A 13,039-nucleotide genomic window follows, 5' to 3' on the forward strand; every position below is an offset into this window, starting at 1 on the left:
GGCGATCGGAATTGGCTCCGGCACTTCCGCACATGTCTCCTCGATCCCTCGCCTCCGCGGAAAGGGGCGGGACGGGGCGTCTAAACGATATTCCTCTCACAATCCACGAAACGCAGGCCAAGTTCTCCCCGACTTCGCACCTACACACATGTGGATCCTGCACTCGCTCGTGCCACGAGGATCGTACGTTTGCAGCGCGACCGAGGGGGAGGGGCGGCACATAGGCGCATGTACACGTACATATGTATGCGTACATATGTACCTATAAGCGGGGCATGACACAGCACACATCGGATTCTCGCAGAAGGTTCGTGTCGAATTTTAATGGAAGTGCTGCCACCTTCTAGTGACCTCTGGAGCCAGCCGTGCCGGAGGCAGTCCTCCGGAGAGACTCGCGAAAGAAGAGAGAAAACCCCCCCCCCCCCGCGGGAGAAGGGACGGCGGGAGGGTGGAAATCACTCAGACGTCGAGGCCCCTATCGCCAATCTGATTAATGGATAGATTCATGAGACCAGGTATTTATACGGATTTAAGCGCGCCTATACGGCGAGCACGTAGCTTTAGAGCCTTCGTTAAATTAGCGAGGGCACGTGTGCACGTGTACGCGGGTGCACGTCCGCGACATTGATGCAACGTGCGGAACCGGAACAGTTATTCTTCCCCAACCGAATAATTTTCCAAAGATCCACGGCGCGAATATAATCAGGCGGGAAATGTTAAGGGTGACAATAATATACTCAAAATAAAAGATTTAATTGGAATTATTTTCGAAATTGTTCAATTATTATATAATATCTGTCCTCTATGCATATCGTATCATATTTCAATTACGTGCAAAAATTAAGGCATTCGAACGTTTGATTTGAAATTTGATTTCCATCAAATTTTACTTTTATGACTTTAACTGCTATACCGCTTATATAACTTCCAGAAATTACTTTGCGCGACAGTTGAGAGGCTTGAAGCTTAAATTTCAATTAACCCAAGCACAAATCCATCCTTGATCCCGAATAGTTTTCGATCGCACGCGGCTTCGGTCGCGTTAAGCTCGTAATTTATCCTCGGCCTGATAATTGAGCGAATCTCCATGTTGGCGAAACGAAACAAGCTCGTACTCCGCCGGCCTTTCGACCCTCGGTGTGAAGCCTCAATTTATTTGCTTCCGTATGCATCACATTGTGGATGGAGGGTCGCGATTCTCCATTCAAATCCAATCGCTATTATGCACCTTCGACATGACGCGGCATCGCGTTTAACGCAACTTCGCTTTATTAACGTTATTCATTCACGTTACAGAATCCTCGCAATTTCCCGATAACCCAGTGATTTCACGGAATCGAATTTATTATGAATGCATGATGTTATCAGCGTACATTTCCATCATTGTGCTAAATTCCTCGAAACGGCAATACAAGCATCTCCATTAATGCGTTGTGTTTATCTTGAAATGTAAGCTCTCTCGCGGAGATTTTCATGCTACGTCGCGCACCGTGAAATTTCGCGTACACAGCTACTGACGGTTCGACTATTGACAAAGTAAATACGCATTAAGCTACATACATCATTCACGATTGCACACATTTCTACCGTTCGCAAATCGCGCAGACAGAAGTAGAGCGCACGTGCGCAGGATGATTTCTAGCTGCAGCCGACATATGGTCAGAAATGATTACAATTGCGTTCCTTGGAGTCGATCCGCCAACTAATTTTTGGGCCCGTGCCGAGTTCACCCGCGCCTCGTCGCGGCTCCATGATGCGACCCGGGCTCGGCCGTCGAAACGGAGCGTTATATATAGCCCATTTTGTTTCGCGCTGATTTATGACAGCCGCGATACAAAAACGCCGCGGGTTTCGCGAACCGGCAACCGGCGACTGACGTTCTCTACGGCAAAAACAACAGCCCGCCGAAGTAAAGCGACGGGGTATGCATGCGTGAAGCAATAATTCTCTATCATCTGTCATAATTTAAGCAGCGTGACAAAAAGGATTTCTATAAAAATCGTATCACGTTATGTGAATTAGTTACGGAGAATACACCTTCCTCTCGCGCATATAAATTCTGTGTGTATGAATTAACAATTTTATCTTACAAAACATGATCCATATTTTCCGAATTTCCAGAGCATTTTACTGCTTTGGAAAGCGCAGCTGCTAATTTCATCACGGAACATTCGCGCAATAACCATTTCATTCAAATTGTCCAAATTGTAGAAATATTTTCAATGAAAAGGGTGGTTGCGCCACGTGTAACCTACATGTCAAACATTTAAGTAATATAATTTGTCATTCGATATACGGAGTAAAAAATATCGCGTTACCACCGAAATCTCTCGTTCTCGCGTGACGATACTTCACATCGAAAACGTGACGTGCAACGTTATTGCACAGCCGTGCCGCAAATGCACGAAATAAATTTGTCAACAATCTGAATTTTATTTTATTGTGTGATAAGATTAAACATCCGTTGTTCAACCGCCTGTCTCTAATGCCATATTTCAGCAATTTTATATGCTATTATCCACGTTATTTTTAATAAATAATATAAGCAAGTAAATATATATTTCTTTAAGACTTTAACTGCATCTCTTGTAGACAGTCTGCAGCATTGAAAAACGGCCGCGACTTATCACACTGTTTATACACTGAGTGCTAGAGTGCAAACAAATTAATAACGTGCGAATAGATTAATAGTGTACGCTAAGATATAATCGCAACAATTAGCCTCGTCATTTATATCAGCAAACAGGCTTGCCGACCTAACGATCTGCAATCTCCCCTTACGGTTAAACGCGCTCTACAAACTGATCCGCTGTTCTCGACTGTTCCACGTCACCTTGCATACCGTGCCTCTAAATAGCCTTCAAGTAACCGAAATAGTTTAGGAGGCATACATATTCATACGCGCGCCAATTTTTCTTGTTGCAAAACTGCGAGCGCGCGGCGCAACAAGAACGCCGCGACTGGCGTTCTTCGCGTGGAATTTCATAGCTTCCTCGGGAAATTTGCGTAATTAACGTGCAAACACAAGCGAGCGAAATGAATAAATATTTTAGTGTGTCGGCACCTTCATGCCTTTTATTCTTTAAATATTACAATCGTTTTTCCCATTAGATCGCTAATAAATCAATTCTCGTTTGTCAGCGGCGATAACGCGGTGAAAGCTTATTCAAATGTGACACGTGAATAAGTTTGAAATAAATTAGAGTGTCACGAATACGTTAACAAATCGCACTCGACGATAGCATCGTAGGGCAAAGGGTTACAGTGATTTCGCTACATGCGGACATAAAGGGTTAACAAAAGCGTACACGCAATCTTTTATCGAGGGTCTGATTAATTATCACCAGGCGAAAAAGTAGGATAAAATTACGCATAACAATTAAGGGCCGGCTCCGTTTTTGTCGGTAATTTATTCGTACTCCTTATTATTTTCCGACATGCTTTTCGCATTTAAATCGACTCTAAAAATAGCCAGCAAAATGATTCGAAATATCGTACACGAAAAACGAGTTTAATCGCCGAGCCACGTGAATTAGTAATGCGCGGGAACAAGCAACTAGGTCTGCGATCGCATGTCACTAAATTCTCGAAACGACACTCCCGGCTTAACGCGGACAATGCGTTCCGGATTCTAGCATCGTCTACCGCTGATAACGATAACGCCGTTAATGGACCAGGAACAGATAGTAGAGCGGACGCGTTTGCGCTATCGTATGGCTGAGATTTTGATAATTCCCTCATCCTCACATAAGGATCTATCATTATAATTGGCTCATTTTCCATCATTCCCAATTATTTATTGACCACAGACGTTCATTAATCTGTGTTTTACGCAAAAATAGCAGTTTTGAATAAAATAAATTCCAAACTTTGAATTTTATATTTCTTTATAGCTACACATATATAAATTTTTCTTTTTATTTTTGAATATTCCGTTATTGTATAGATTAGATTATTAATTAGCAATGTACATTTCTTGATCACCAACGTCTGTCGATCTTTGTTTTGCGCAAAGATAAAATAATTAAATAAACAGCAATTTTAAGCAAATTGAGTTCAAAATATTTAGGATTTTATATTATTTTATAGCTATATATTTATATATTTTCCTTTTTACTTTTCAAATAAATTTATTTATATAACTATCCAATAATCATCTTAATGGTTTCCATAATCACAGAATAAGAATTGCTGAAACTATTGCTCACTTTTGCAACTATAATGCGGACGTAACTAATGAACCGTCAATGATAGCCAACAATCGTTAAAAATAGATTGCTTTTCATACAGCTATTCTATAGAATATTTATTTCACGATGGTGAAACAAAGAGATACACACTCAATATCCTCAATATCTATTTTCTTTCATCATTCGAAACAGTGCCATTCACATGTTACCCATCAACCGATCACGGGCAACCAGGACACTTTTATGTGCCCTTCTCAGGGTTTTGATAAAAAGGGGATCGCGGAAACGCCGCGGAAGAAGAGAAAGAAGAAGGGCTTGCGTGGGGACGAGACGGGAGGTCGCGCTAACACGAGGCAGACGCGGGGCGATCAATTACGTAACTCAATAAAAGTGGGTCACGTGTCAAAGTGCGGAGCCATCCCCGAGGTGTCCAACTTTTTGGTAAAAACTCGTAAATTACGAGTCAGCTAGCTAAGCTAACTACCACCCCGCGCAGTTTTAAATAGAATGTCGACGCGTACTGTTCATCCTTCCGCTCGCCGCTTCTTCTTCGCACCTTCGTCGTCTGTCTTTACCCTCCCCCCTATCCATCGGTCCTCCCCCCCCCCCACCGCGTCACGTAGGTAGTTCTTCACTCCGGTTTTTTTTTTTCGTGCGACGGGAACGAAGCTGGACACGTAAGTCGCTGGTCGTTAGTCGTCGGCGATAACTCGCCGTCAATGTGGTGGCGGGTGTGATAGTAAAAGAGAAGGAGAGAGAAAGAGAGACACAGGTAGATAGAAAGAGAAAGTCGATTTACGAGAGAGAACTGTGGGAGAGGTGGGATGGGCCGCAGGAGATGCAGGAGGGCGGTTAGAGGGTGGAAAGCAGCGAGGAAGAGAGAGCCGAAAGCAGAGAAAGAAAGAGAGAAAGGGAACAAGAGAGAAGAAGAGAGAGAGAGAGAGAGAGAGAGAGAGAGAGAGAGAGAGCAAGAGAAAGAGAGAGAGAGAGAGAGAGGAAGCGTCACGGCATGAGAGCTAAGACAATCAATAAGATTGCCAGGTCCGAAGGAACTCGAGCCCGGATTCGTCGAATGAGTTCGGTACACTTCCTGCCAGGCCGTGACGGAGACTGTCACGAGCTATGTCATCGAGTCTTATTCCTGAATGCGAGAGCGCTGAAATAAAGTCACCGGCGAGACGAGGCGCGGGGGGAGGCGGAGCGGGGAAACGATTAAGGGCGCCGGGATTAAAGGGGAAGGCGAGCGTTTCCGCGGGGAAGGGCCCGCTCCTTCGAGGGGGTCGATATCTGGTCTAGTTGCCGGATAGGCAATCGGATAGGTCAGGATAGGACGGGATAGGCCAGCGGGTGCCCGTCGGTGCCGGGGCCTCGTGGGCAAAAGGGCGTGGGGGGAAGGGGGGGAGGGGAAGGAGGTGGGCGATGAAGAGAGAGAGAACGGGGGGGGTGGTGGAGGCCGCACGATCGCCGCTCTGGCGGATATTGCCGGAACTACGAATTACCCCGTGTCGCCGGGGGTACTATCTCGCCGGGGTGCACTTCTTCGGAAGCACGAATGGAGCGTTACGACGTCGATGTCTCTCCCGGAACGGGCGACGAGCGAGTGATTCCGGGGGTGAATTTCTCGTCGATAAGGAAGGGAAGTGCTTCGGAGTTCGTTCTTATACCATGTACTATATTGGATTGTGCATTCGGTGTGATTTTCTATTGTACCCATTGTATCTAACTTGATAAAAGAAGTATTCAAATTAAATGCCAGTGAAAAGATGAAAATATATTTTATTCTCAGAAATTCACGATTTGCAATATCAACAAATGAGGAATGCGTTAATAATCATGTAAATTTTTTATAATATTTAATCTATTATAGTGTTAAAAATAGTAAATTATTTTGACAAAGAGCAAATTTATACATTAGTATAAAACACATAAAAGAGAGAATGATTGTATTGTGCGAGAGAGAAGTTCTATGCAAACGATGAATTTATTACTTTCTCTACAAATGTTTTCATTTTTATGAAATAAAATTATAATTCTAACATTAAATATTAATGAGAATTTTTGAATGTTATTCTTGCATAACGTATTACTTTATAATTGTTGCGACAACAGAATGATTATTATTCATAAATAAAGCTCTCTACTCGTAAACAAAGAATTATTATTTACAAGCGAAGAATATCTTCTCATATAATATTCATTTCAAATCTTATTAGCTGCCAACTTTTCTCCGAGGTCTTTGATCGTCAACCAGTGATAAACATTAAAGGATCTGCTCCAGAAGAAAACGCGTCGTGAACTATGGAGGGTTAAGGTTTGCACGCGATCGGAAAACCGTAGATCCTAAGAGAAACTTTCCCGGCCTATGTAGCACTAACAATAAATAACAAGGTCGACAATAAATAAGGAGCACGATAGAGAAGGTCTTGTGCGTCACAAAAGCCGGTCACGATACAGAAAATGTTTTCGCCATCTAGCTACATTTATCAAACTTTTAAGAGAATATTAGGTACATCAGAAAATAATTTGCCACTTCGCATATTGATCTTCAGGGAGACGAGGCTATTAAGTATTCAAGTAAATAGCTCCAATTATATTTACCGCTGCAATAACTTATATGCTCATTTTTAGATCTAAATTTGATAAAAAAAAATAAGAATGGTACCGTCTTCTCGAAAATACACCTCGAATTTCACATGACGATCGGATTTTAATCGAATAAATATTTTTACAACATCAAAACGTGTCAGATGTCGGGACGAAACGTTTGCCTACATTTTCGATTAAAATTTCGATTAAACTTCGTATTAACGTTACGTTGAACGCCAAGTCGCAATAAGAACGTTCGGATTTTCTTTTTCTTTTTTTCCTGGTACAGACATGACTAACTGCTTGCGCGAGTTGTCGTCGAGTTTCGTCACGTCGTTAGAACTTGGCGCTCGTAAAAACTGTCAACTCGAAATTTGCGCGTGTTAGCATCCGCGTCTTGTACTTCCCGCACGTCAAACGATAACTACTTTCCGCGGGTTTCTATCTCTCTTTCTCGCTTTGCGGCAGCCCGTTCCTTCTATTTATATTCGGAATCGGATTCATGCACGAGTGCTCTTTATGGAAAATGTTGCTCGCAGAATAGAGAAGCCGACTGTGCTCTGTAGCCGCCCGGCGGCTATGCATATGTCGCGTGTGAGTCGGCGGAATACATGCGCATCTTCGCGCGGTGCACAGAGTCAATTCTGGAAATGAGCCGAAACCTCTTTTCGCGATGGAATATGGGATGAGAGGGGATATAAAGCCAGGCAAAACCTTTGGAACATAAAAGCGGGAAACGTGACGAAATCGTACGCGGGCAAATTCGTGCCCAGGAAAGGTGCAGCGGCATCCGTAACGGAAATCCTGACGTAACGTCGCAAAGTTTGTACGTGATAGTTTTCCTGCGCACACCGTGGAAAAAGCGGCAGAAGTTCCATTGTAATATGTAATTTACAAACAAAAGTTGGATTAAAATTAATAATAAAGTTATAACAAAACAGAATGCGCGAATCGCTGCGTAATTTTTCTCCGTGCAATTCGAAGACTTGAAAAAAAACTTGTAAATGGAAAATACGCGCTTTTATTAATGCATATGAGAATCCAGGCCATCGTAATTCAGATCGATAATTTCCGCTTCGGTGAAGATGGCGATTTTCGAAAAAATGGGTACGACGATACGTTGCGCGATTAAAAGATGAAAAAAAACGGGGGATTTTCTTCGTCGAGTGCTAGCCCTCGGCGCACATCGATCGATTCAGTTTTTACAGTCTGTCTAGATGGAAAAGGAGTAATCCCGCTTGGTGAATTGTGGATATTTGCTTCCTGCATTCGGTTTTCAACTACATTTTGTTTTTATTCCTCAGCTATCGTTGCGCGACGCGGCATGCCGTGCAAAAAATATCGTATCGACATTGCGTATTATCGGAGATCAACGTGTAACATCTGTACATGGACCACCCTTTTCCGACATACAGTGACAGCTAAATTCATTTGCAACTGCACGAAACAATTTAGCAAGGTATAAAAAGTGCGGCGATTCAGTTACGTCAAAAAATGAAGTTATAACAATGTTATGTCACGGCACTAATATTGCACATACGAATTCTATATCAGACATTATATATATATATATATATATATATATATATATATATATATATATATAATCAATTCTCCATATTTGAAATGGCTAAAAATTAAAGATTTAATAATATTGATGACTGAAAAATCTGAAAGCTCCAAAAAAGCTTGAGAACTTGAATATTTTTCAATTAAAAAATTCAAGCATTTATATCGAGAAAATGTCGAGATTCGAAGATGTAAAAATCACAAAATTTGATTTTAATACAATTCTGTAATTTGATTAAAAAGAACAAACTGTATGGAAAAAAATCTTGAAATTTTTAATCTTAAAAGTATCTGAGGAAAAAAAATTGAAATGTCCAATTCGCGCATACGTTTATAGCGGCTAAACTTCTAATTTCTCGAATGCATTATCGTCAAATCTCTTCTCGAAGCCAATTTAATACAAATTTTCTTTATTGCCACCCCCTTATCCTTATCTCGTTTAATTATCCGCACGTTAATAGCCGTAAGGAGCACCTATTGCTTCTTGGCCAATTTACACGGGAAGCTTTACAAACTATAAAAGTTGTAGGGCCGATAGTTTATCGTTCCTTCATACGGGTCGCTCGCTGCTAATCGCGTGGTTTACGGGCCTCGAAGTCATTCCCGTGCGAAACTCGAGTGCAGTTTGTGTGCAGTTTCCGTTTCCATCGTGATGAGTGGAAACTTTGGTCAGGCTTCTCTCCGTCACGGTGCCACCCGTTCTCGTGGCGGCGGCGTAACGGCACGCTTTAAAACGCTGGTGTTTGTTTTAAACTTCATTGCGATTTTCTTCGAGTCTCAACGCGCGGGACTAATTCTTTGTCCGTTTCCCCACCCGTTTGGCTCTTCGTGCAAGAGCGCCATAATTTTCGAGAACTACTTAAAGCTGCGCCTTAGACAGGCGAGCCTGAAAACTTTTCTTAACGACACAACGGTCGCGAAAACTCCGACCGCGACGCTGATGCTGCTATGCAATAAAGCTCATACTTTCATTATGTAAAATTGCATCATTTCTATTCGCTTTGAATTGCGAGGTCATTCCCTGACGTTTTTTTTCAAATAATTTTATATTCATCAATTCTTCATTAAATAAAATATATTCCATTATTGCATATTTTTTTCTAACCACTGTATATAAATTTTATTCATTTCAGTCGATCTCAACTCTTTTCAACCGTAATATTTTTTTCGCCTCGATATCCACGCATCCATTTTTTTACTGTGTTTTTCCAGGTTTACCGATATCTGCTGTTCCAATATTCTAATCTAGCTTTATTAGTCATAAGAAGGGTGCAAGACGTATCATATATCTGAATCCCTCCCAGACAGATGCATGCGTAAATAATTTACGAGGCGATCGCTCGGGCTGTCATAGAGCACAGGTGAGTAATGGCGGAAGTACTCACCGGAGATGGGATCCGCGCCATCGAGCTTCCTGTCGGAGGCGACGTTCTCGTGAGCGGCTTCCTTGCTCGTCCTTGGACGACATCCAGAGACGGGGTTCGTCTCGTTGCTGCTGGCGTCCTGGCTTTTGTGCTCGTTCCGCAGATGATCGTTTCTCTCGTTCGGCTTACAGCCGCCGCCGCCAACCCCGACCTTCGGCGACGTTTTGCAGCTGATGCCGCCGGGGTTTCCATTGATGTTCGCGTTAACATTGATGTTGCTATTACCGTTGGTCGATGCGTGATTGTCGGCCTAAAACGGTGCACAAAAGCGATCGTAAAGCGCGCGGCGTCGCACCAGTGGGCTATTTTAGTTATTTTGTCGGTCGTAAAAACGGAGATTTTACGGAAAATATATAAGCGCGCGGTGCTTTTTCCGTTAAAATAAATTTAGATTTACACCAAAAACCGCAAAAATTCGAAGCTGAAAACTTGAAAATGGAAAATATTGCTTCCAATGCCTGCTTAATGTTGATAAAAAGATATTCAAAACTATGCTGAAGTGGATTAAAGTAGCGTCAGAATTTTAAACAAGCATGATTATTAATCCATCTCTATTTTTTTGCGACTTTGTGACGTTAAAAAGTAACGCAACGTTCTTAAAAGCATGCAAATATCGTGGAAGTTGCATCAAAATGCGACATCAAATTGCGTCGGAGCGTCCTTCGCGACGAGGAGCGATCTATCCTCTTTAACCCTTTACGTTGGAACGAGGCGAGGCTCGGTGGTACCACCTGCCACCCATTCCCAGCTATAATTGAAGTTGTCTCGTTTCGTATTGTAAAGCTATATAGGCGGCGGTATTTCTTTTTCTCGCGCTACGCCGACTGGAAAGGCAAGTCTTTTATTCTGTGAGTACTTTGTTGCGAGACTAACTGGATCCTTCGCGTATCTGTCCTACACTGAAAGAGAAAAGAAGACGCCCGCCTCGCACACCTTTCCCTCGCACCTTCAGCCTCGTATTCAGCGATCATTTGACCTTTTATACCGCCAACACGTTTTTAGCAGGAACTTTCCTAATATGACTTCCTCCACGTTTAGCCTGATAGTTAAATCGAGGTAGTATCGAGCAATTTACCAGACAGCAGCTCGCGAATGAGAATTAATTAACCAGTTTGCAGTATTGAATATTCACAATGCACTTCGGAAATAGCGTGGTTGTAGACATTTGTGGCACAATTATAAATATCTATAGTCTCTTTTTAAATAATCCCTCCGCCGAATAAGACGGTCGAATGTTTGTTACGGCGATGATCGATAGTAAAACAGAATTTCTGGGACAATCGAAACTTTAGATGGTGAATTCTGCCGCGGGTTAAAATTAATCTTTATAATTCCGCGCCGCGATTTATTATCCCGAAACTGTTAACTCGCAAAAGCGAAATGCCAACATAATGGATTCAGTTGCCGGTTTAGTTAGCGCGCAACTTGGAATCCGTGTTATAACAGACTCGTAAAGTAAACATGAACAAAGAGACCCCCGAGCAAAGCTAAATCACCCCTGGCAATCTACGACTCGCGGTTCGCCGGTTGCACATGTGTAAAGGTCGCGCGCCGTTCTCACCGAGCTGGTCATGCAGGTGGACGTGGTGGACGAGCGCACCACGACGATCCTGTTCTGATTGTGATCGTTCGAGGCGATCGTGGAGACGGCATGGTGATTGACCAAGGCGTGGGTGTCGCCGGCGCCCGTCGGATTGGAGTTGACATTTCCGGTGGCGGCGACGCCGCCGCCGCTCAGGGAGGTCTGTCTGATCACCAGCACGCTGCCCGCCGGCTCCAGCACGACCACCTGCCTCATCCTTGCGTCGTCCGCTGCTCGCGCACTGGCCTGCCCACGCCGAATGCGAGAGAGCGCACTCACTCCTCGTCTCCTCGTCGACGACAACGACGGCGGCGGCGGCGACGACGACGACGACGTTAAGCGCGTCGTTCTCCAGCACGACACGTTCTCCGGCTTTTCAAAGCTTCCACCCGACCGCTGCCGCCCGCTCCTCCTGCGCTCACAAACACATCCAGACTGATATTAAAGCTGTCGTTTTAAAGGATGATCCTACCGCCCGTCCCCTTATTCCTCTCCTCCCCCTAAACACCCGCCTGCCACTTTGGAATGGATCTACACGCCCGCTTTCGCTCGTAATCGTGCGAGCTTGAACGTACCGGCGTGGCTTCTTCCGGAAGGCGAATCGATGGGATTATTTCTGCCGACACGCCGAGTTTTATGAGCGGCCCGACGACTCTCTCTCTCTCTTCCAAACGGGTGACTCTCTCGCGGCACATACCTCGGGGACAAAGTAGCGGGCGTATGCGCGCTTTAAAGTAAGGTCGGGTCCAGAAGCTGTCGGCTTTTCTGGCCCGTCGCGCATTCAATACTCTAATGTGCTCTGCTTTTTCAGCGAGCGTTCATACTTGTAATGGTAAATCGATCAAATTTGCGCAGCAAAATTTAATTCTAAGCTACACCACTGCATAAGGCGGACTTTGACGCAAAGCGCTTTTTAATTCGCGTTAGCAAGTCACGTAAAGGAAAATAAATTTTAATTCAATTAAATTATTAATGCGTATAATTTCGCATTCAAAAGAATATTTTTCAATTTGCTGCGATAATCTTTATTTCTTTCCGGAACAAGTTTCCGGATACGGAATAACGATATATTTATGACTGCGCAAAATTGATGTCTCATGTTGGCCTCGATTTGTTGCAACTTAAAGATCTGGTCATCCTAGTTTAAAGTCTTGTGCGATTTTCTTGTTTTCTCGGTTCGCTCGAGCGAAGGGATTTGTTTTCGAGATCTCCGAGCTCGTAGCAGCAGGAGATCTCGAAGGGATAGCGGGTTAAAATTGGATGGATTTTGTTCAGAGCCATTTGTGCTCGTGTCCTGATATTCTACGATACTCTTCGCAGAGATAGAAGTGAAACTGATAACCGCAAGAAATACAATATTTTTTAATAAGCCTTATTTTATAAACTAGAACAGCGTGAATTTAGAAAAGACACATTATTAACATTCATGATTTTATTCGTAACGTTTAGATAATAATAACTTTAATAGAATAAGAAATTTAATATCTTGTAATCAAATAAGGTTGTTAAAATGTGTAAAAAATATGGAAAATATCAATTATTCTATAGGGAAATATAAACGCGGAAAATATAACTTACACGTGTTAATGACAATTGCTCGAAATATTGATGAAATAGTTAGCATCATTAAATTAAGAACGTTTAAACGCGATGTGCGTTTTTGCGATACTATTTATCACGATTGCTTT

The 13,039-nt window shown here is 43.0% G+C and overlaps 1 protein-coding gene across 3 annotated transcripts in view; it reads right to left on the reverse strand.

Moving 5' to 3' along the window:
- Camta (Calmodulin-binding transcription activator) overlaps positions 1-11,758 on the reverse strand; it is a 44,046-nt gene extending 32,288 nt beyond the window's left edge. For all 3 annotated transcript variants that reach the window (XM_012371647.2, XM_012371626.2, XM_012371640.2), the window contains exons 1-2: positions 11,331-11,758; positions 9,731-10,019 (exon numbers count right to left, since the gene is read on the reverse strand). In XM_012371647.2, the coding sequence (XP_012227070.1) occupies positions 9,731-10,019; positions 11,331-11,567 (526 nt within the window). In that variant the 5' untranslated portion in view covers positions 11,568-11,758. The remainder of the gene's footprint in view (positions 1-9,730; positions 10,020-11,330) is intronic.
- Positions 11,759-13,039: the final 1,281 nt, after the last annotated feature.

This window comes from Linepithema humile, chromosome 1 (assembly GCF_040581485.1).
Source record: "Linepithema humile isolate Giens D197 chromosome 1, Lhum_UNIL_v1.0, whole genome shotgun sequence".
NCBI lineage: Eukaryota > Metazoa > Arthropoda > Insecta > Hymenoptera > Formicidae > Linepithema > Linepithema humile.